General features: G+C 33.9%; 1 protein-coding gene across 1 annotated transcript; it reads right to left on the bottom strand.

Moving 5' to 3' along the window:
- Positions 1–18,602: 18,602 nt before the first annotated feature.
- LOC124832461 (indole-3-acetic acid-amido synthetase GH3.6-like) lies at positions 18,603–21,482 on the bottom strand. Its single transcript, XM_047306667.2, has 3 exons — positions 20,934–21,482; positions 19,643–20,571; positions 18,603–19,430 (listed from the first exon to the last, which is right to left on the bottom strand). Exons 1-3 carry the CDS (start codon positions 21,236–21,238, stop codon positions 18,844–18,846), a joined length of 1,821 nt encoding a protein of 606 aa, XP_047162623.1. The 5' UTR covers positions 21,239–21,482; the 3' UTR covers positions 18,603–18,843.
- Positions 21,483–24,663: the final 3,181 nt, after the last annotated feature.

Below are 24,663 nucleotides of genomic sequence, written 5' to 3'. Positions count from 1 at the left end.
TCTTTCAATCTTATGCATCCTTCCACATTTAGGTTTATTATGTGTACTTTAACTACCAACTCTTCTAATCATAAAACAACGTCTTCGCTCTGTTTTTTTGTTCCACTTTGACTACTTCTATTCCTTCTGTAACTGCAATTTAAAACCTTTGTGCCCATTGCTAGTATTTAAAACCTTTGTGCCCAGTGCTAGTATTGTTTATCTCGTGACAGGTGAACCTTTTAAATTTAAGTCTAGTAACTACTTTGTGTGTGGTCGTTGTAGTAGTGTGGTGAATTAATTTCCAAATTTTCATTCACATTTATCATCAAAGGAACAACTTTTTCGTTGGGAGAAGTTCAATTGTGTGCAATCTTTGTTGCTTATTAACGTTTCTCAATGTGATGACATTGCATATTTCTTTTATCAATTTGTTTTGGAGATTGTATTTTGGTTCTATTTTTCCGTGTAATATGTCCAGAACCCTAGTTATGAACCTTGGGGAATTTCATTACTCATAGAATGGTTCCTCCTAGCTTAATGTGGTGCCTGATTTCTAGTTGTTGGTGTTCCTATGAGAAGTTTCCTGTAGATTTTGGGAACGTTTTAGATTTTCTCAAAGTTTCTTGTAGGTTTCAAAGGAGGAGATTGGTGGGGGAGATCGCGTTTTGGTTACCATAGAGAATATTGCGATTGGGTTTTATGGTGAAGGAGATGCGCGATTTGCTCGTAGATTTGGGATTACAGGTTTCGCTGTGGTTGAATTGCAAGGAAGGAAATGAACATTGGTCATGGTGGCTGGCCGTGATTGATCGCGGTTGTTGATGGAGTTCATGGTGGCTGGTAGTGATTTCGAAAGTCTGGCAAAGAAGATGATGTTGGTTTTCTGGTTTCATTGCGGTGGCACATGGGGGAGGAAAATGTGATCTGGTTGTTAGGAAGAAGCTGGTAGCCTTAGTGGTGGTCTGAGGTGTTGGCGACGACGTTTGTGGGTCTAACGTTTCTGGAGGTGGAAGATGAAGCTGACGTGGCAAGTAACTCTTTTTTTTTTTAAATTCAAAATTGACACGTCATATTACCTCAGTGTGCCATGTATGAGAAAAAAATGGAAAGCTCATCAAGTTTTGGCCAGGGGGCAGCTGCACCGATACATTTTTTACGCTGTAAGCAAAAAGGATTAACTTGACCCATTTTTTCACAAGTTGGGATTGTTTTTAACTTTTTAAAAAAGGTAGGATCAGTTTGAACATTCCCCCTCTTTTGAGGGACCAAAAGAGGTATTAAGCCTTTTAATTTTCTCTAGAACTACAATCAACGATTGCTTACAAGTCGTTCAAACTATCACTCTCGCAAAGAGGATTTGAATACAATACAAAGCAGTATAAACACTCGCAAGTGTTTCTCTCTTTTCTTTTTCCCTCTCTTTTACAATTAGTAAGCAATATAAAAATGAAGTTTGAGAGTGCTTGTTTTCTTTTATTCTCTTTTATCTTCTTCTCTTTTTCCGCTCATATTTGATCTTTTTCTTGAGCTCTTTCTTTTCTTCTCTTTTGTACGCTTCTCAAGATAAATATCTCATTATGAGCTTTTCTTATTCTCTAGGCTATCCTCTTAGTTTCTCTTTCGAAAGCTCTTCTATTTAAAGGCTCCTTGAATAAATGTCCGCTAGACTTAGCGTTTGCCTTGATTCTTGTGCTTTCTCTTTCTTCGTGTAGAGTAGCCGTTGGATAAGTCAATTTGTCAAAGCAGATATGCTTTTTCAATACTTTGCTTGAAGTATGTAGTACATCCTTTTAGGCATGGCTTCAAGTGAAGAACATTTTGTGAATATTCTCTTTTGTCTCTAACGTCCACTTTCTGATATTTGATCTAAAGCTCTGTGGATGCATGTATAATAGCTTAATGCAAAGAGTAGAGAAAATTGTTCATGCAGCAGATAAGTATTTTCTTATCACTTTTTTTTTTTAACTTTGAGCATTTAATGTCATTTAATGCTTGCTCAGTATCAACAAAGTGCTTTTTGATTTCCTTCCGTTAAGGTAGAATTTGACAATTAAGTTTTTCTTTTAAAGATATCAAGTGTTGAGTAAAACTTCATTGTTGGACGAGGTATTGTTTTAGCTCATGGTGTCATTTAAGCAAGTAAACACTTCTTTTTATTTTTGTCTCTTTGATCAAGGTCGTACCCGAATCAAATTAATATGCAATTAAGTACAATATATGCTAGGAAGTGACTCCTAGGTCGTCTCTTAAGGACCAACAATTGGTTCAAGCAATAGGTCAAACACGTAGGGGAAGGGGTTTGTGGACAATTTTCGATTTACAATTAACAACTAAAACACTAATTGAGACACTAATTAAAGACATGTTGGTCATTAGCTCAATTACAATATCCTTGATTAACAATAAATTAAACGTTTCTCTCACCTTATTCCAACACCAACCAACCAACTAAGCGAAGATTAATTGGGTTTTCCCAAAAATGAATTAAGCAATCGAATTGCACACATTCAGTCGATTATTATGCACCATACAAATTAATGACTAAGCAAACATTAAACCTCCAATTAGACCACTAAGCGTGTCCTAATTGCAGTTGCACAAACAAATTGGATGTGAGCAAGGTCAGTGTAGTAGATTCATAATAACAGTTCAGAAACCTCATGGAAACGATGCAATGTTGCTAATAACCAACCCAAACAGATTCAAGCTATCATCAAGACGGGTTCAACACAACAAAAATGAAATTGGAAACATCACAGCAGAGGCAATGCGTACATAACCAGAAAATGAAACTCAACGCATAAAACAACACTGTAACATGAATTCGAAATGGGAAATAGAATTGCAAACTGGAAAATGCGCACTACACTGAAACGAAATTCAAATGACATTGCAAAACGAGATTTGAAACAAAAAAACGAAATTGCAAATTGATAAAGAACACAAGAACATATTGTAATTAATTGATAAGCAAATGATTCAGAACAACAAAATGGTCGACAAAAGAAAACGCAAAATAGAATGACAAAACCTAAGAATTGGGAGCTCTCTTCTTTGGCCAGCAACTAGAAATCGAAAAATAGAAGAATGAGGGAGAGGGAGAAGTGGTGGTTGCTGCATGGGTTCAATAACCTAGGTCAGCCGCTTTTTGGGCCTTTTCCAATTTACCAAAAATGGCCCAAAATCTAAAATCTGGTCTAATATTCATAAAAATGAAATTGCAATTGTATTTTAAACTAAAATACTGATGTGGATGAACGAAAATGATGTGGCCCTCTTTTTATGCCCCAAAATACGATTTCAAAACTTTTCCTACAATTAATAATGGAAATAATTAATTTTAGATAATTTAAATTAGTTAAAATAAGAATTACTGGTCAAATCAAGCCCAAATATGAAAACTGAGGAAATTTTGGACCATTAAGCACAATTCCCTAATTAAATGTAGTACAAGAAGCTAAGTAAAGTAGAGAAAATATTGATTCATCACTCTTCTTTAGAAAAATAGTGTTTAGCTTGTTTATGTTTTCTTTTATATTTTGTCTTTCAGTTTTTTAATCTTTCAAAGTGTTTTGTCAAACACATTGTCTTAACATTGTTTGTTTTCGAGAGCTAAACTGAATACCCTTGAGTATGATAAGATTTAACCATTTAACGTTAGCTCTCTTAGATGTTTTAGGCATAACAACCGTTTAGCATAACATCTAGGTGTTTTTGACCTAGATGTTTTTCTGTTTCCTAAGAACCTAAGTGTTTTCCTAAGGTTTTTTATGTTAAGGATTCAAGTTCTAAGTCTTGTGTATATTTTCTATTATGGGGATTCAGGTTCTAGGTCTTTGTGTTTTCGTCCTAAATTGTTTTTAGATTATTATCATGTTTTAATGTTACTTGGTTAAACTTCAAAACATGAGAGCATTTAGGAGCATAGACGATTTTGTCTTAACAATCTCTCCCTTTTTGATGTTTAACAAATACACATTTAACTGGTATATAATCTTACTTTGTTCAACATTTGGATTCTAATTTTGTGTGACTTGGTTCATTATGTTTTACATCTTTTATTCTTTTTATCTTTTGCATGCGGTTAGTGAACACAACTAAAAAAACAATATTTGCGTGTAAAGATAAAAATCATACATAAAGATATGATATGCATGATTTCTTTGCTTTCTCGGTGCCTTATACACACCTTTACCAACTTCTATATACTTCCCCTTCGTGTTTGCTCCCAAAAACCCCAAAATCAGCAAAGATTCTCTCTCCAAATCACTCTACTAATCCCTTCCTCTCACCTTTGCGATGTAATATTTAAACGCTTGATCTCCTCTTTCCATTCTTGGCTTTCACTCCCCATGAATCTTTCTCATTACGGATTGAGTATTGAATGCTCTCCTCTTTCTCGTTCTTGTGTCGTTGTTCCTCTCCCATAGAGAAATTAAAATATATATAAATTAATTTTTTTTTTATTTTTTGCGGCTAATGGGTACCCACGGGTCGGGTAGTATAACTGACCCGTTTAGAAGCGGGTATTAAAATATCCGCTACCCGTTACCTACTGGTAGTAAATATCCATGGATAGTAACTATCGGCTGCAAATTTTACCTACGGATACCCATGTCTTTGGATTTTTTTGCTTTTCCTACCCACAAGTAACAATAGTTTAGAAAAATCCCCGTAAGTAGCGACGATTTTCAAAAAATCTGCCAGTAATTATTTATTACATCATTTTTTTCAGTGATTTTTGTAACCGCGTGAAATATACTTACCACGGGTTAAAACCATCAATAATGGAAAAAATAACCCTTATAAAAGATATTTTGTAATGATAAAGACTAATTTACTAACAAAATAATGAGATCCAAAAGTTATTAGAAAACATTATTTGAATTAAGTTAGATGAATTTGTCTTTTCATAAATACTTACTAATGAGAAAATAAAATATAAAAAAATGTCAAAAGAAGTCTAGCTTTGGGAGAATACGCGAGGCTGTGTAAGTTGTTGTAAACTGCAATGTTTTATTATGAAAATGAAAAGATTTAATTTGTCATAAACCGAAATAATCTATACTATACTTGTTGAAAAAACTAAAAAATGTTAGCTTTGATTTATGTTTAATTTAGAAAAATATTGTATTCTATAACTATTTATACACAAACGTATTTGACTAGAACCCTAATCAAAATAATGACTCCACATGACCTATAGTGCAATGTCTTATTTGGATAAAAATGGTTAAAATTAAAGAGTAAAAGGCTCAGGGTCACGCTGGTAGGTACTGAAAAGAAGTTCTATATGAGAAAGTTGACCAAATTTTTTTATTTATTTTTAGTATTAAATTTTATCCTAAACATTAAAAATATAGGGTAATTTATTATTGATTTTTTCCTTTAGAAGACGCTACTGTTAGCGTGAAGTAATTGGTTTGGTTGACATTTTTAACATTTTTGTAATTGGAAGACTTTGACATGCATAAGCTCTTTCTAATTAAAGAGGATTGATGTAAACTTTTCAACTGCCAAACAAAACAATTATGAGCACAAGTATATGTTTATGAGAAATTTTGTACCCTGTGAAGGTTTAAAAAAATCAAATTCGTAGGAAATTTGGATTTAACTATCCAATCTAAGATTGGGGTGGTTGAAGTATACTAGACAACCTGCCTCAACAAGAAACAGAAGTTGAGTCATGCATTTTCTGCAATTACCAGTGGTTATGACACATTGAAAGCACCCCAATTAATAAATAAACTCAAATTAGTTGAAGGAAATCCAAGGAAGAAACATAAATCATAAATCATAGAAATCTTTGTCACTCTTTTCAATTAGGATATATGCCTAATCTTTTGTACTTTATCAAGCTCATATCATTATTGACTATAGGGTGGGAGAAGCAAAGAGGAAAGAAAAGTAAATGGCTAAGTTTTTTTAAATTTTTAGAAGAGAGGCCTATTAAGACAATGCATAGATAAGTCTCAAGACATTTTCAATTGAGTAACTTGGAAAACTTTGTTTATCTAGTACAGTAGCATTCAGGGGTGACACAAAATTTAATGAAATGGACAACAACATTAAATAAACTATCTCAGTCTCAATAATGCAAATGATATAAAAGACTTGATTTAGACACTCGGTCATTTATCATACTAACAATATAATTTATCACTCTAATAATAGATACTCAAGTAATTTATCATAACATATTTATGAAAGGAAATAAGACCAAAAGAAGTTATGGGATTAATAATGTTAACAGAAGAAGAATATCTTTAAGCCCTTTTGCATTTATGATGAACTGATCCAAAAAGCTACCATTTGAGATGGCTTGCGTGTGGTGTTATTGCTTTAACCTTAACAAATATAAATTGGGTTCGTCTAACAAGGAGGAGGTTCAACAGGGAGATACAAATACTAATGAAATCTGAACCCAATCATATAAGGGATTGACACTACTCTCTATCCAAAACTTTAAAACAATGGGTTAACGAGTCTTTTATCTTTATATAATACTCTACTTTCTCATTTCTATCCAAGGTGAAACTTAGACTGATACTTGGATTCCTAACAAATTGAGGGTAAGGTTAGGTGGATCCTTGGAAGGTGGCCCAAATTCCAGATAAAATTTTGTGTTTCCATCACTTTCAGGCTACTACTTCAGCTGTTATCATTAACTAAAATTATCTGCACTGACAGGAACGTAAGCACTAGGGAAGAAAATATATGCACTATGACACAATATTTATCTAAGAAGTCTTCTTTTAATGCAGAATCATTATCAAGATTTTGGGCTGTGGGGTAAGTTTGAAAAGCTGTCGAAGGGCTGCAAGTGTTATTTGTTAAACAGTTTCATTAGCCAATACATGTTATTGATGATGATGAGAGGTGAAAGGCAGAAATGTTGTGTTATGGTTGCCAAGTGGTCCAGAAACATTGGAGACAAAGGGGCGTAAGATGAGGCTAATGAGTGGTGGTTATGGCTTATCCCTATAAACATGTATATTTGGTTAATACTTTTGGTTATTTTATTCTCTCACCCTCGACATCTCATTTGTTACAAACAAGTAGTTAGGTTATTATACTTGCTGTTAGATTTATGTACCTATCACTGCAATATGCAATAGAAGCAACCCTGTCCAGTTGATATCAGCAGTGCTAGATGTTAGGACAACATTTGGCACAAATCTTCCCCTTTTCTTTATACTCTTCACATGATAATAAAAACTATTGCTACTAACAATATTTTTAGATCAAGACCAAGCTATGCTAATAATAACATTAATGATAGTGTATTTTGTGCTCATCAAACATGGCACCACACTGCCTTCTATAAAATAATACCAATCAAAACCGTTTGGTTTGGTGGAGAAGAGAAAGAAAAAAACAACCACTTGTATTTAAGTTGCCATGGGGGAACAGCTGCAATGCAGTGATGCAACATGGCACCACATCGGTTATATACAAATCCACGCCTTCTAGATAGGTTTGATTAATAGCAACATAATCCACTCTTTTATGTTAACTTAAGACTCTAAACAAACATTTCTACTATAGTGCTACTCAATAATTGGTCATACATAGTTTGGCATGCATAATATAAAATTATGAGATTCACTCAAAAACTCCAACAACACTACAATACCCAATCGTGATTGGTCAAGATAGCCATATAAAAATTAAACCCAAAAGCCAAATGTTTGTCATGTATTAAGTGATTACTAAATTAATGCCTTAATCCTTTTTTAAAGAATACAGGTTTCATGTGCTGGCAACTTGCTTGATTCCACTAGCTCACAGGAGTTTGGTTCAGGATCAAGGGCACCCTTTTTCTCTTCAAACTTTCAATTTCATAATTATTTCTTTCTTCCATAAATGCATCATGTCTTATGTGTATTTAAATTAATGCTTCCCTTCAAACTCAATTCATTAAATTCAAATAATAGAGTCATTCAAGAATATATTGTTTATGTTGAAATTCAAAGTTTCCTTATGATTTTTAAAAAACTTTTGAGAAATGGAAGGTCTAATTTATGTTAAGTTTAACTCTGAAATTACATAAGATTATTAAGGATATAAAAACAAGTCTCAGTCGAGATTAAAAGAAACAGAGTTCATCTTTTCATGGAAAACTAAGGCCTTGTTCACTTGAGTGAATTTGAGGGAGAGTAAATTGAGGGGATTTAAGAGGTTTTAAAAATAATTTTTTTTGTTGATTATTTGAGTGAATTTGGAGGTAAATGAGATTGGATTTGGGAGTAAATTTTTTTAATCTGTCACGTCAATCAAATCCTACACTAATTCTCATAAACTTTACTTCCAAATTCATTCTCGCTTGCCTCCAAATTGACTCAAATAAACAACAAAAAAATTTATTTTCAAATCCTCTCAAATCCACTCAAATGAACAAGGCCTAAGTAAACTACATTTTTCTATTCCTACAAACATCAATATTATATATATTAAAATAATATCATTAGTGTTAATCACCACACAAATTTAATGTATTGTAATTGAAGGGTTGGTATTTCTTTCACATATGGACTTATTCATAGGTTTGAAATTTGATTTTTAAATGATGTGACTTTGTTAATACATGTTAGCTTTTTATAGAGGGATGCTTACGAAAAAAAAATGTACGTATGGGTGGTTAAGAGATAAAATTATTAATTACACAAACTTAATTAATTGTTATGTCTTAACTGTTTCATCACTTCAGTGTGGAGAAAAATAGAATATTTAATTTCCTTTAAAAAAACACACAGCGAATAAAGAAACATAAATATTAAAGAATGGGAAACAAAGTTGCCGTTGCAAGTTGCAAAACAAATGCAGTTGTTGTTGTTGACTCTTGAATTGAAAGGTAATGGGCCAGGAAATGGGCCAGAGAGGGCCGTGGAGGGGCCGACAAAGGAAACAAGGCAAAAGGGTCACGTGTGGTGTGGGTGGGGGCTTTAAAGGAAGTGAGATTGAATCAAGAAGGCATAATAGTGGTCAATGGGTGCCACACGTGTATGTGTCGAGGGTGGTGTTGTCGCGTCAGTGGCAAGCACGTGTGAGAGCGACGCCTGAAAATGTGGCTCCGCAACCACCCAACCACCGTCGCCTTCGCTGCACCGTTTGCAAGCAATTGCACGTGAATCTTGCTGTGCTGCACTGTTCCTTCTTAACACATCACTACTCTCTATTATTAAAGTCACATGCTTAATTTATTTTTATCTTATGGCTTCTAAATAATTAATAGAATGTGCACGTGTTATGCTAAAAAATTATTTGTAGTGTAATTCAATAATAACTATGATGGAATAAATTAGTATGATCTACCTACGCAATGTTCATTCGTATTACTCCTCTGATTGGTAATAGATTATCGTGTTGATATTTACACTTATTCTTATCCTAACTTTTCAATATAAATAAATAAACTTTAGTTTTTGATTTTTAATCTTTTAATTTGAATTTAAGAACAACATTTTAAAATCACTATTTCTTCTGCATGTATAATATTAATATTTTGATTTCAAGTTTATTGACATTATTGAATCACCACATAAAAAATATATTATTTATTTTAAAATTTAAAATATTGTAACAATTTCATCTTTAAAAGTCATTTTAATAATTAAAAGAAAATATATTCAAATTTGTTTTTATTCGGAACTTGAGAGTTAAATTTAGGACAACTTGTGAGGGAAAATCCACCTTCAAAAACTCTCTGACGTTTAAGTTAGAAAGAAAGTTATGATTTATAAGTGAGAGGGTGAGTGATTATTAAGTGAGTTTCCTCTAAAGAATATTAGTTGTATTTATAAGATTAACCCGAGTCGTAAGCCTATACTCTTATAAAAATTCAGTCATATTATGTGTATATTGTAACTCCCCGATTTAGGATGTCATGTGTAAGTAAAAGAACATGTGTTGATTAGAAAAAATACAACTTTGATACCATCATTATGTTGAAGTGAAATTTAAATAAAAATTACAGAATTAATAAACAATCTCAATACAAGTCTAAATGGCTTACTAAAACTCCTCAACATAATTTATTTAAAAGAAATCATGTTTGAAAAGCCCAAGATTAATTCCCCACTTGTCTCGCGATCTACACAACATTTGTATCATCAACAATATCCTTTGTAATATCATTTACTCTCCGTATAAATACGATCATCGTAGGTGGAAACCATCACCACAAATGAAAGGGTGAGCTAACAACGTTAACATAAAAAACACATAATAATGCCATTATTGTAATACAATTATCTTTTAAATTATAAGCTCACAACATCACGACACAAACCAAATTCACAACACAATAACACATTGTTAAGTCTATACTCCAATCCAAATAATTCATGTCACCCACCACCAATCACTATCGCTATATGTCATCTTCCATACTCCACCCATATGACCAGTTCACCAAAATCGGACCTACACACCAGCGTAAGACTTCTCGTTCACCAAAACGAGGCCTGTTAAGACAAGCTTATCTAAGAGAAAGACTAAGATCGTCTATGTCATCTTTGGTTTTGAAGTTTAACAAACAACATTAAATGAAGTTGTCTTGAGTGAAATCTTGAGTCCTCAAATATACAAAGAAGTATAAACAAAGAACAAGCTACAATGGTCAAAACACTAAAAGTTGGATGATGGAAGCCAACTCCAGCTAAAATGAAGCAAGCAGCAGCTCCACGGGATAGACCAAACAGGTGCAACGAAAATGGTAGTAAATGGGTGATGTTTTGATGTGTTTAATTGGAAGAGGTAAGTGTAGTGACCTCTTAGCTCAGAAAGCCTTCCTACTAGGGAAGGAAGCTAGAGGAAAATGGTAGAGAAATTGAAAAGAAAGAGTGACCCAAGAGAAAATAGGGTTGGAATTAAATTTTGCAGCATTTCACTAAAGCTTAAAAGTGAGATTTTACAATGGAGAGGCCCTCTTATTTATAAGTGAAGAAGGGCCTTCAATCTGACCTAATTTCCTCCAAAAATTCAAATATAATTCGAGCTTGAGAGCCAAGCTAGTTGGGTCACGCTTCCCACTCTAAGCACACAAGGAAAACATGTGAAATTTGAAATCAGCAATGCAGTGGCTGGGTGCGCCAAGGTTTGGGCTAAGCGCTCAATGTAATTCGGAAGGCAAAGTCCTTTGTATTTCCAACTAGAAGCATAGTTGCCAAATTCAGAATGTACTCATTTTTTCCCTTTTTTAGCTCATTTGCTTCCCTTGGCTTCTCAAGCTTCTTGGGTGGTTCAACCATGGTCTCCAAGCTTTATTAGACCCTACAAAATAATAGTACAAATGTTTTAGACAAGAGAAGAAGGATTTTAATAAGTAACCTTCTATAGAAGTAAAGTGTTGGGTGATCCTTCTTGTTCTTGAATCTTCCTTGCCATGGCTCTAGTAAGAGGTCCAATGTGATTCCTAGATGGTCTTCCATCAGACCCTACCTCTTGAAAAGGATCTGTCCTCAGATCTGCTTCATCTCTTGTGAAAGAAATCAAGTCGCAGATGTTAAAAGTAGGATTGACACCATAACTTTCAAGAAGGTCTAATATGTATGCATTATCATTTATCCTTTTGACCACTTTGAAATGACCATCTCCTCTTGGACTAAGTTTGGACTTTCGTGGAGACAGAAATCGTTCCTTTCTCAAATGAAGCCAAACTAAGCCTCCTTCTTCAAAAACTATTTTCTTTCTCCCTTTGTTGTTATATTCAGAATATTTTTGAGTTTGTTTTTCAATTTGGGTTTTAACCTTTTCATGTAATTTCTTGGCAAACTCCGCTTTAGATACACCTTCTTTATGAAGAAAAAAAGATGATTTTGGAAGAGGTAGTAAGTCAAGAGGTGTAATAGGGTTAAAACCATAAACAACCTCAAAAGGAGAAATATTAGTAGTCTTGTGGACTACTCTATTATAAACAAATTCAATATGAGGTAGATGATCATCCCAACTTTTATTATTACCTCTTAAAATTACCCCTAATAAGGTAGATAAAGATCTATTTACTACTCCAATTTGTCCATCAACTTGTGGGTGACATGTGGTAGAAAATAGAAGTTTAGTTCCTAGTCTTTCCCATAAAATTTTCCAAAAGTGGCTAAGGAACTTAACATCTCTATTAGACACTATGGTTTGAGTAAGCCATGCAACCTCACTATTTATTTAAAGAAGAGTCTAGAGATACAACTAGTATCATCTACTTTGTGGCAGGGTATAAAATGTGCCATTTTACTAAAATGATCTACCACCACAAATATAGAATCATACCCCTTTTGAGTTCTTGGCAATCCTAAAACAAAATCAATGCTTATGTCCTTCCAGGGGTATTAGCTATGGAAAGAGGTGTATAGAGTCCATAAGGCATAATTTTTTACTTGGCTTGCAAACAAGCTATGCATTTAGAACAATGCCTTTGAACATCTATTCTCATGTGTGACCAATAAAATTTACTTTTCAAAATGTTTAAAGTTTTATCAACTCCATGATGGCCCATGAGTCCTCCTTCATGACTCTCTTTAATAAGAAGCTTTCTAATGGATCCTTGGGGTATACAAAGTTTTCCTTTATTAAAAAGATACCCCTCAGCAAGATATAATCCATCAAAAGGCTTCTTAAGACATGATGAATAAGTGAATGCAAATGTTTCATCATTTTCATAAAGTTCTCTTATATCATCAAATCCTAATATTTGTGAGCCTAGGGTTACTAGTAATGCATGTCTTCTAGATAAAGCATCCGCAACAACGTTAATACTCCCCTTTTTATGTGTAATTGATTATTTGATGACTAATGCCTATGACTGCTTCTTCTAACAATCTTAACAGATTAGGCTACTTATGTAATGGATTAGACTAAGTTCTCTGTTTTAATCGACTATCAAACTTATGTAATCGATTATTTCAACACTTAACAATATTAGCTATCCATTTGACATCCTTAACAAATTATCTCACATATAATAGATTATGGCATTTTATTTGTTTTAATCGGTTATGTAACCTGTATAATTGATTATAACATAGCAGTTTGCCCCGATTAGCTTTCTAAGTGATTTGGTTAAATCTAACATATTATACACCTTTTGTAATCAGTTATTTATACCGGAAATGAAATTTTTAACTTGTTTTAAGCTTGATTCTTTCAACATTAATGGATTCACATATCTAACACAAACACGATAAAGATAAAAACATTTTTTATGTCATTTGTTGTGCAAAAAACCATAGTTAATCATTCCTCATCAAAAACTAAGATATATGGCTAAGCTCTCCTTATCAACAAAAAATCATAAACAACATCTAACAAAAGTCTCTCATTGAAATCTCTCAATAGACTATATGAGAACAATAAGCTAGCTTCTTATGAAAACAAAAGTTCAACTCTTACATAACACTAAGGATAAAAAAGATGTTTCATTCAATACAGTGTTATATCAAGCAAAACTTTCCATAGAAAATATAGTATGATAAATGACCGTTAAATGCTTTAGTCTTGAAAAAGCATTTTATCTTTATAACATTTAATGAATATACATTTGTCTTATCAAACAATGCATTTATTAATGAACTGACAAATGATAAAATATCTTGAACACACTACACTACTTAACGCTTATTAACGTTTAAAACATTTAATTCATATACAAAAAAGTACTTGGATGCTTTTATACTTTGTCTCTTTATATCCGTGCATATCAATAAAGAAAAAAGATATTATCAAAATCACAACATCCAAGAAAAAGATAGTTTGAGAAAAAAAAAACACTCTAGGAATGTTTCCTTGAAGCTATCTTCTCTATCACATCATACAAACTCAAGTTTCGCTTAAGATTGTGAGAAAAAGCTCTGAACCTTACAAAGTAGACTAAAGTCAAACTTCACATCTAAAGGATACCAATTCCTCTAAAGTCAACTTCTCGATCTAACAGTCATCTTTCAGGAGAATATATATATATATATATATATATATATATATATATATATATATGTGTGTGTGTGTGTGTGTGTGTGTGTGTGTGTGTGTGTGTGTGTGTGTGTGTGTGTGTGTGTGTGTGTGTGTGTGGTGCTGTCAAAACAGGTTACCTGGCCCGACCCACCACGAGTTGGTCACTTGGTGAGTCAACCCAACCCGACTCACTTATTAGCAAGTCAAAAAAAAAAAAAAAAATTCAAACCTAGTTCGACTCACCATGGGTTGATGGGTTAAATGGGTTGGCTCACTAGCTTATTTAGTTACAAGTGTTTTTTCAATTAAAAAATAACAAAATTTTCTAATTCAAATCTAAATAAAGGGAAAAGGTTTTAAATTAAATTTATCACCAATCAAATATAAGATTTCATTCATACAAAGATATTACAAAATCTTCTCAACAAAATTTTTAATGGCTTTATAACGATTCAAATTTGTTTCTGCATAAAAATTGAGTTACTAAATATATATTTGTGGATTTTTCATGTTGTCTAATTATTTAACAAAAATTACGTATTAGAAAAATTAGGTGGTTTGAATTTGTTTTGACTATTGGGTCTATTGAGGAGGAGGTTCACCGGGGAGACACAAACACCAATGAGATATGAGTCCAACCATATAAGGGATTGACACCACTCTTTACCCAAAACCTTAAGGCAATGTGTTAATGAGTCTCTTATCTTTATATAGTGCTCTTCTTTCTCATTTTTATCCAATGTGGGACTTATACTCACACTTGGATTCCAACAATCTCCCTCTCAAGGGTGAGTCCCTTCCACATTGGTACACTTCCCCTCCAACGGAAGCATTTCCAACCAACCACAACCACGAATAGCCCTTTCCAATCGGCTCTGATACCATTGTTGGGTCTATCGAGGAGGAAGTTCATCGGAGAGACACAAACACCAATGAAGTATGAGTCCAACCATATAAGGGATTGACACCACTCTCTACCTAAAACCTTAAAGCAATGAGTTAATAGGTCTCTTATCTTTATATAGTGTTCTACTTTCTTATTTCTATCCAATGTGAAACTTAGACTCACACTTGGATTCCCATTGATATATATAATAAAAATCAAATTAAAAATCATTTTAAAATATTATATATCTTAGCATGCATAATCTACTCATTATATGGATTTCTAGAAATATTTAATTCAAAACCGTCTAAAATAATTATCAATTAAACAATTTTCAAATAACAATCAATTTTAAATATTATTTTTCAAACAAAATACAATTGATGAATTTAAAACAAAATTTGTAATCAAGTCATCTTTACACTCATTTATCATAGGTTTTAAAAATACATAAATAACTATTTTACCTTTTTTCAATGTAATTTTTAATCAAAACAATAAAATTTTTCAAAATCTAAAAATCTAGAATAAAAGTATTAAAACATATCAAAATTTTAGTATAAGTATAACAAAGTTGAGAATATTATTTTTATCAAATAACCTCATTAAAATTGATTAAAAATTTAAAAAGAAAAGAAATAAATAATATTCAAAATAAATATGAACTTACTCATATTGAAAATCTAATTTAAAATTTATGCACAATTTCTCAACTACAATTATCTATGATCAAATTCCAAAAAAACAAGAATAGGAAAAAAAGTAAAAAAAAAAAGGGAAAAGAGAGATTTGGAGAAAACAAAAAGAAAAAAGTTTGCAGGAAAAGAAAGAAAGTGTTAAAGAAGAATGAAATGGGTTTTACACTAAAAAGTAATACTTATAAATCAATTACAAGTTAAATAGCTTTGAAAACCTTTTCAACATTAACCAAACTTGTATTTTCCAATTAATTATTTTCTTTAAGAAACATAACCAATAACAACTGCAAACAATCTAATGCTTTAATTGCGGGTATTATTTGTAAGTAAAATGTGATGATTTACCCTTTTAGCAAAGCTGCATGGGAGATGGAGATGGAAAGGAAAACAGACATATTAGATTAATTAGATTACATTTGGATAGGATAATGCAAATGTCTCTTTCTAAGAATTGGGTTTATAAAGGTTAAAAGTGACAGAACATCCTTCGGTGCAAAGTACATTCTCATTAATATTTATTATTATTATTATTATTATTATTGATTAATTATGATTTAATTATCCCATTTTGTAAGCTTCATGCTAACATGTTTGATTGTTGAGAGAGTCCATTAATGATATATTTAAGTATATTTAGTAAAAGAAAGCAAAAAGTGGGAAAATGAGTAGTGAGTGTGGGGATATATATAAGCCCTTGTCGATGTCGGTGGTCCTCACTCGATTTTTATCACGTTGTTCCATCTAACAAGGTTGTTCATTCTCTTGCGTATGAAAAGATTGGTGCAAATGGCTTAACTCGTTTACCTACGAGGGGGTCCTGTGATCACTTTTTAATTTTATTATTCACCAAAAAAATGTACATTAAAATCAATTATGACAAAGTGTACGCAGTTGTTATTCAAGTGGCAGCAAAATTCTTTACTCACAACAACAAAAACAACACATTAATTGGAGTCATCTCAACATCACTCTAAAGCTAAGCTTGTGTACTTGGAAAACACTAAGACAATGCTAATTGCCGAATGTGGGGACAATTATTGCAAAATATTCCAAAACATCAAATCCTCAAATCATCATATTAGGCCCCCAAGTACATCCATTTCTTCATCATTATTACAATGCCAAAATTCAAATGTTTTTTGTGGTATGATCAAGTAAAAACATCTACCATTTTTAAATCAATTGCGAGTGGCTTTCTTAGTATTTGTTATCCTAAGATAATATATGATTTTTAATGATTTTATTCACGCCAATGTTATACTATTTTTGTTATGGCAGACGTCAAATTTGACTACAACATAATGGTTTGTTTATAGAAGGAGATCTCAATTAATTCATACGTTAAAAAATTAATTAATTCAGCTAATTATTGGTGCTAATACAAGAAGAGTCTAATCTCAATTGACACGAAAACTATTCCCATGACCTTTTTAAGCTGTGACACTTTAAAAACAGAATTGACAAGTTCTAACAGCAAAACAAAGTTAAGGTAATGGAAAGAAGAAGAAAAGTAACAACTGTCGAGTCGAGGACAATAATGAACACTAGATATGAAATTATGGTGACTTGACAATACATAATATTTGATGAAAATTATTGGATTACCTACCTACCGTTGAATTTTCTATGGAATGAATATGCAGAACAAAAATGGAAAACCATAAAGAGGACAAACGCATGAGTAAAATTTGATGCTTACTCTAATTCGGCAACACAAACTGAAATGTGGTACGAACCTTATCTCCTATGACACACTGTTAAGGCTTCGCTGCATTATTATCACTCTGAGCCGAACACAAAATGTCTCTGAAAAAAATGCTTGTCTCTTTCTTCTGGGTTGTTTGAATTTCATAATATTTTGTCTGACACACCCTTCAGAAATTGCTTTATATATTCCCTCTTTAAAAACAAAAGAACTGTTTTTTTGTTTGTTTGCAAAGAGAATAGAGCACAGAGGGAACAACCTTCTGACTGCACTGATTCTCCCTTATCTTCCCCTACTCACTTCACTCCAAAATTTTCTTGGCATTCAGCTTTGACCAGTCCTGGGATTTCCCAGTGTTGAATGGCCTGAAACCTGATTGAGTTGGTCTTTTGGTTGGTTCACAGTGGGGGCACTGTGATCATATAATATTAAAAGGGCCAAAGAAAACTTGTATAATATGATCCTAGAACTTGTGTTATGTGGTGCCACTGCCAGCAAATAGTCACTAGGAATTTCGTCACCAGCACACAAAATTGTTTTGTTTGCTTTTGAAATTGCTCATGAAAGCATATGTTTGAACCTTGAACAGAAGCCCCCTGTTGATTTAATACCCACACATGGTTTTTAGTTCCTTGACCTTGTGACAGAATCTGACACACCAACTATTTGTTAAAATAGACTCACACAGAAAGAGAATTTGGACTCACTGTTTGCCATCACTGAGAGGAGCTTATCAACATTTTTTTTTTTAAAACTACATTTATGATTCATCTCCCACCCTTTTCCCCTTCCACTAATTTCAAAATTATGGACAAAATACTCACCAGACTAGTCTTAATCAAACTCCAAAGCTTCTTTCTTTGCAGAAGAATAGAATAGCCCTGCTCACTCACGCAAACAGGATATATAACACTTTCCCTTTGTTCTCTTTTTCTTCTTCTTTATGTTTAATTAATTATTTCCTCTGTGATTCGTTAGTTGGACATAACATAAATAGTGGAATTGGCTAGGAGAAAAAGTTGGCATGCTTTTTCCTGAAAACTATAGAAAAAGAAAGGAGTTCAGAAGTGATGGCTTTCTTTCTTGTTTGCCGTTATACGAAATAAACCCCATCACACATAAGAGAACATGCATGATTGCTGGCTGCAATTAAGATACCAATTCCAACCCAGTGTTATGATGATTATATACATACATACATATATAGGGTTGTTTTTTTTTAGTCTACTACGCTGTCAAGAACGAGGTTTAAATTAAGATTCATGCAGTTAGGCCAATTGTTGTGAATTATTATGATGATAGGGTCCATAATAAAGTTGAGAAGACAAAAAAATAAACAAAAAAGGGAAACTAATTTAGTGGATAAATAAAAGACAAGAGAAAGGCATTAGACAACAACAGCTTTCTTTCTTTCATCAAACAGGAATTGCTTTTTACAGTGGCTAGGTTCAGTTCACTATGCAAGTTAAAAACAAGGACTAAAATCAAAGTCTTTTTAAACATAGAATTAACCTAAAAAAGAGTAATTAAAATCCCTCCCTTCCCTAACATGTCCACAAAAAACAGTTCACGTGAACCGCCATGAAAAGCTACCAACCACATAATAATGTCCACCTTTAGATTCTTCATCAGTTCTGATTGATCCACTGCTTGTGGCCGGAAACCCATTTTGGACATTTGGGGCTAAAATATTTTTCCACCACCCTTGAGTTCAAGAGCTCCACCACAGGTGCAAACTTCACACACCTTGGTGTCTTGTACTGATTTATTGAAGCCCCTAGGCTTATGGCATAGTCCATGAGCTTGTCAAAAGTCCCCTGTTCCACGATCTTTATCTCAAGGGGCCCAATCGATTTGTCTGAGACTCGCCCTTGCCGATACACACTGTTCAGTGATTCCTCTATGGTTAAGCAACAGTCCTCAAACACACACGGTGGAATTGGGGTTGAACCTTTCAGAGCCAGCTCCCAGTACAACACATAGTGCCCAGGGATCGTTGTGGTGTCTGCATAGCTTGTGTAATCAGACACTGATGCATCAAAGGGCACCAAGTGTGTCACAGCATTCTTCATTGCGTTCTGAAGCTCCACCTCATCCGTCTTGTCTGAGTCTATGCTCAACACCACGTTCTTTCTGCACACAAAGTTGAATTGGGGTGCCTTGTTCTTGAATCCAGCCACCCTCAGCACATCACCAACTCTGTAACGATACAATCCTGGAAACACAAAAATCGTCAACTGTCAATTACCAAACCCATTGGTTACACTTGTTTAACAATTTTCTTCAATGTTAAGGATGTTCACGGTGAATTACAACTGCAATTAAAACTTTAGACAATGTTGACAAGGTGATGAGGAAACCATGACTAAAATTTAGAACCTTGATGTTGAGATAAAGGGTGAGCGAAGGGTGTGTGTTTATTCTTACCAGCATAGGTTGTGACAACGAGTTCATATTCTTGGCCAAGTTTGACATCAACGAGCTCAACCAGCTCCTGCTGTTGTTTCTCATTGAGGGATCTGGGGGTGTGGAGAGGGTCATTGACTCCATTGCTTCGGTTAACAGGCAAGAACTCGAAGTAGCACATGGTGGGAATAAGGGTGTAAGAGACCTCACTGGGTTTGCAAAGAGGGTTTAGGTTAACACCAAAATAGCACTCACTGGACGCATACATGGTGCACACAAGCGGGAGTCCATTGCTGTAGTAGTCCAATGTGGGGATGTACTGTGACATTGTCCCGGTCACAATAACATCCACATACTTAGTATTTGGCCACAGCCTAGTGATTATGCCCTGCCATGAGCTCTTGCTACACTCGGTCTGGATAAGATCCGCGAGCTTAGGATCAGGTTTGAGGATCTTCATGACAGCCTCACGGACGGAGGTGTCAGTGATCTGAGAGTTGATGGTTCCAGTTCTGATGTCGTTGCAAAGGAGGGACCAGTGTTTCTCAAGGAACCTAATGGCTCTTATGAAGCCAGAGGCAAAAACTGCCCCCACACGGAAAACTTCTTTGTTTTGGCAAAGGCCACAAAGGAGTTGGGAGTACATGCTTTGGTAGGAGTCAGGGCAGAGGACAGTCTCATTCGGGCTGGTGTAGTTGGTGTAGGGGTCATAGGGTCTGTCTTTGAAATAGGAACTTTTGTAGTAGCTGGTCAGAACTGGACGAGCCACAATCCCTCCAGGTGTTTTGGCCTCGGATTTTATGAACATTAGGTACATTCCTTTGCCCTTTTCCAAACCAGGAACAAACAGGCTCATCACTGGCATCAGAAGCCCATACAGTGAACTCCTCCTCCCTAGATCCTCTTCAATCGTTGGCATCAGCTTCCTCTCACCTCCTGATGTCCCAGAACTGCAAAAGCAAAAATGAACACACAATAAGAAAACCAAACAAACAACCCCATGAATATTTTGACATGCCCATGTGCACAAACAAACAAAAAAGGACACGAAAAACAAAACCCATGATAAAAAAATGCTCTTTTATCTTCTCTTGTTTCCACTTAAGTTAGACCTCGGCCACTCTATGAGGTCCGGTCTTAAGTTCAAACTTCATTATGTTATTTATTATATACAAAAGAAAAAAGTTAAAACTAGACCAGTCCACTAGGATCGGCATAGGTGTTGGTTGTAGTGTATACAAGAGAACGTTGGAAGTAGGCCAAAAAGAGAAGGAAGTTTGTGTATGACAATATATATGTGCGTGCAGCATACCTAGTGAGAAATTCTGAGATGGGTTTGGAGCAAAGGATTGGAGAAGTGTCACCATTGGCGATGCGGTTGATGTCAGGTTGGATATCCTCGTAGGTTATGACAGGCAAGAGTTTCTTGAAAGTTTCACGGTCTGTCTGGCCGTGGAGACCGTGTCTCTTCAGGTACTCGACGTTTGCATTGTTGGAGAGGATTTCGGAGAGGACCCTCTTCTGAACTTGGTCGGCGTTGGCGGTGACATCCTCAATAAAGTCGAGAATTTTCTCGTTTTGCTCAACAAGGTTGTAGTCCCTTGGTGCCTCAGGCATGGTGATGGTGTGGTGGTTTAGCAGCTAGCTGGCAACACAACAACCTTGTTGCGGTGTGAGTATGTGTTTTGGGAAGGAAAGGAAACAAGAGTTTGGTGTGCGTGTGTGTGTGAGAGAGAGAGAGAGATAGAGATAGAGAGAGAGAGAGAAAGAGAGAAGAAGAAGACAATGACTCTAATAGTAATAGAAGCTGGTTAGGAAGAAGCTAGGAGATGGTGTTGGGCGTGAGTTGAAAAGAAGAGAGAAAGTGGTTTATATAGAGGCACATGTCAAGCTGGGTTTGTTAGATGCGAAGGACTAGGGAGTAAATAGATGTAAAACAAAAGGGTAGAATGGGGAATATGTAGCCGTTTTGTGTCACTTTTTGTTTTTACTTTTTCCTATATATCTAAACATTTATATCATGACAAAGCACACTATACAACATACAACTTCCATGCATTTATGGTCTTGTAATTAGGAGGGCATTTGGGCACGATGGGAAAGACTAGGCGAAGGACTTTGATTTGGCTTGTTAGGAAAATAAATAATGAATTGGTTTTGGTTATAGGGAAATTATTAATGATAAAGGGGAAAGAAAAGAAAAAGAAACGTGAAGTGAGAAGAAGGCATAAAAACACAATTTCAATTGGAAATGACTTGGCATATTATTTGAACATGAGTGAATGAATACCATCACCGCTTTTTAAAGATAGATAGATTGAATGGAATCCATGTGCAACATAAAAGGAATGCTTATGGAGTCACTTTGAAATGCTTTGCGGTTGTTGTCAAAGTGCTTAAGTAGTAGAAGATTGATAGTCCATATCTTAAAGAGGGGCATAAGATCAAATAATGTGGAATAAAGACAAACCTATATCCCATTATCCCTTTGTCTCGTATTGGATTGGCCAACCAAAATTCATTATTATTTGTTTCACCAAAATCGCACGAACCCATGTGTCAAAATAACAAACTTTTTCAATTTTCTCACCAAATTCAAAACAATTATTACGCATACATATTTTGGTTTCCAAAAATTTAATTTACACCCATTTAGCATGCGTTTGGGATCACAAATTCGCACTTGTCGTACAAGAAAAACGGCCTTGCGGAAGAAACCTCATTAAAAATGTTTTTAGGTACTTAATTAAATAATTAACCGGCAACATCCGGTAAACACGGTGTTTAAGTAAACCCATGGCCTGCGCGCTTGGAGTGTGGTGGGGGATGTCCTACGGAATACCGGCAGCCACTTACTTAATTAAGTGGTTAGTTACTTGTAATACCGGTAACAAAAAATAACGGCGTTCGTCGAATTTCCCGCGATATTCCGTAGTCAAAGTTGAGAGTACTTGGATTGGGAGAGTGAAGACGGGAAGGGATATTGTGTGAGTGGTGTACGGTAAAGTGGTGGAGTTTCTTGTTTACGAGTACAAAAGATCGGGCCAGCAGGATGCAAAACTTGGTAGGACGACACGTGTGACATTTTTTTCATCCATTCTAATATTCCTTTAAAATATATTACTGTTTTTACCCGTACATGGACGAGATTTTTTTAGGAAAATGATAAATAAATTTTGTTTATTTTAATTAATTTTTCATTATAATTAATGAAATGTTTGTAAAATGATTATAATTTTGTAAGAAATGCAAATCTAAACTGTTTAAAAAAAACTAAATTAAATTAATAAAAATAAAATGACAGAAATATGATTGTTCAATTCTATCAACTATTCTTATATTTAACTTCTTGAAAGCACGAAGTCTCAAATCATGCTAACTAAGAACATAAGTTTTTTGAGCATCAATATATCTAAGTAACTAAATAAGTGAATAAGTTTTTATAATTATTAAAGTATTAAAATAACTACAATTAAAAAAATAACCTACGTAACTAAATAAAAAATATTCTTGTGATAGAAATTACCTATGATGAAATCAAATAGATTGATTCACCTAGCTTTCCTTTCATGCTCTTTGATCATTCACATGATTTGGAACTGTCGCTTGGCTGTCCAAGGGCATATATAGTGCCACGATTGCTCTGATTTCAAAATCCATATTAAATTTACAATTGATTGACGTCAGGACAAAAGGTGAATGTTGTTGTCCAAATTAACTAAGTAAAAAGTTACGAAAAGTTGAATTGTGGGGGTTCAGTGTTATAAAAACTTGTTGAACCATCTAGTTGAAATTGTACAATCTAAGATTGGAGTATAGCAAGTCTATACCATTTGTTGGGTCAGAAATGTTGAAAAACATTTATGACTATATGCTTGATCTCTGCTCGAGTCAACACCCGACAGATTTTTAAAGCTAACAAGCTAACCAAAATGCTGTGAATTATTGGAAACTTCTCAAGTTATACACTGAATATTAAAATAATAATAATAATAATATTGGTTTATACAGATAATCATATTTGTAACATGTGTTCTAAACTACCCAATTTTGCAAACATGTGCCCTACACGATCCATTTTTATAAATATGAAATACTTCAAATAACTTGCTTTTTAGTTATTGTTTATTGCAAAATCATGGCAACACTAAGATCCAAGAAAACTTTAAAATTTAGAAGTGTTTTTTTTTTTTAATAAGACTTAAGAGTGTTTTAATGGAATTTATATATTTTCATAAGATGTTGGGTAATTTAGTTAGTGAGAGTTTTTTTGATGAGTTAAGTAGTCACGAGTTCATATCTTGACTAGATCGTAAATTTAATGTTATTTATCTATTTTTATTGTAACAAGTGCTACACATGTTATTTTATGTGTTAGAAAAGTGATGCCTTGTATATCAAACCAAGAGGAGTGAATTGGATTTTGCCTTAAAAATTGTTTTTTTCAAAAGCTTTGCAAAATCTTTTGGTTTTCTTGAAATCAATACAACAAGTATGATGAATCAACAATAAAAGAGAAAGGATAGAGAAAGATTAACTCAAACAATTTATACTGGTTCGGCCAATGCATTCAGTCTTCCTTCAACAATCCGAGTTGAAGGGATTCCACTATAATGATAGAGTTACAAGAATACATAGATATTCCCTCTCAATGTACTTCTTGCCCCACTAAAAATCACTATAGTACCAAGATGTGAATAACCTCACAATCTTACCAAAAACAAAGAACACTCACAACTCTCTTTACACCTTGAGAGCAATCCCAAGTCTCAATAAGAACAATCACATTTCTCTCCCCCTAGCACAACAGCACAGGAACACAATACTCATATTTCAAACGTTGAAATTGATCTTCTAGGTACACTCCACTAGTGGAGAATGAATTAGTATTGTTCAACCTAGTTTCTTGATAGAATCTTGATGTGTAAACCCAAATATGATCCTTGATTTTTCAAGAAAGTTCTTGGACGTTCATGTAATTAATACTCAATCAAAATGTTAGTTATGAAATTGATAGCTCAAAAGATTAGTTTGAAACAACG

The sequence above is a fragment of the Vigna umbellata genome, chromosome 6 (assembly GCF_029865625.1).
Source record: "Vigna umbellata cultivar VRB3 chromosome 6, Vumbellata_1.0, whole genome shotgun sequence".
NCBI lineage: Eukaryota > Viridiplantae > Streptophyta > Magnoliopsida > Fabales > Fabaceae > Vigna > Vigna umbellata.
The sequence above is the reverse complement of the archived record's forward strand: the minus strand, read 5'-3'. Positions and strand labels throughout refer to the sequence as shown.

What these genes read in the sequence shown, in the direction of transcription:
- LOC124832461 (XM_047306667.2), bottom strand. Translation starts at nt 21,238, where the DNA reads ATGCCTGAGGCACCAAGGGACTACAACCTTGTTGAGCAAAACGAGAAA. An exon ending in ATCTCAGAATTTCTCACTAG is followed by an intron (nt 20,572 to 20,933) that starts GTATGCTGCACG and finishes TTGCTTTTGCAG; the next exon opens with TTCTGGGACATCAGGAGGTG. An exon ending in CGTTGTCACAACCTATGCTG is followed by an intron (nt 19,431 to 19,642) that starts GTAAGAATAAAC and finishes TTGTGTTTCCAG; the next exon opens with GATTGTATCGTTACAGAGTT.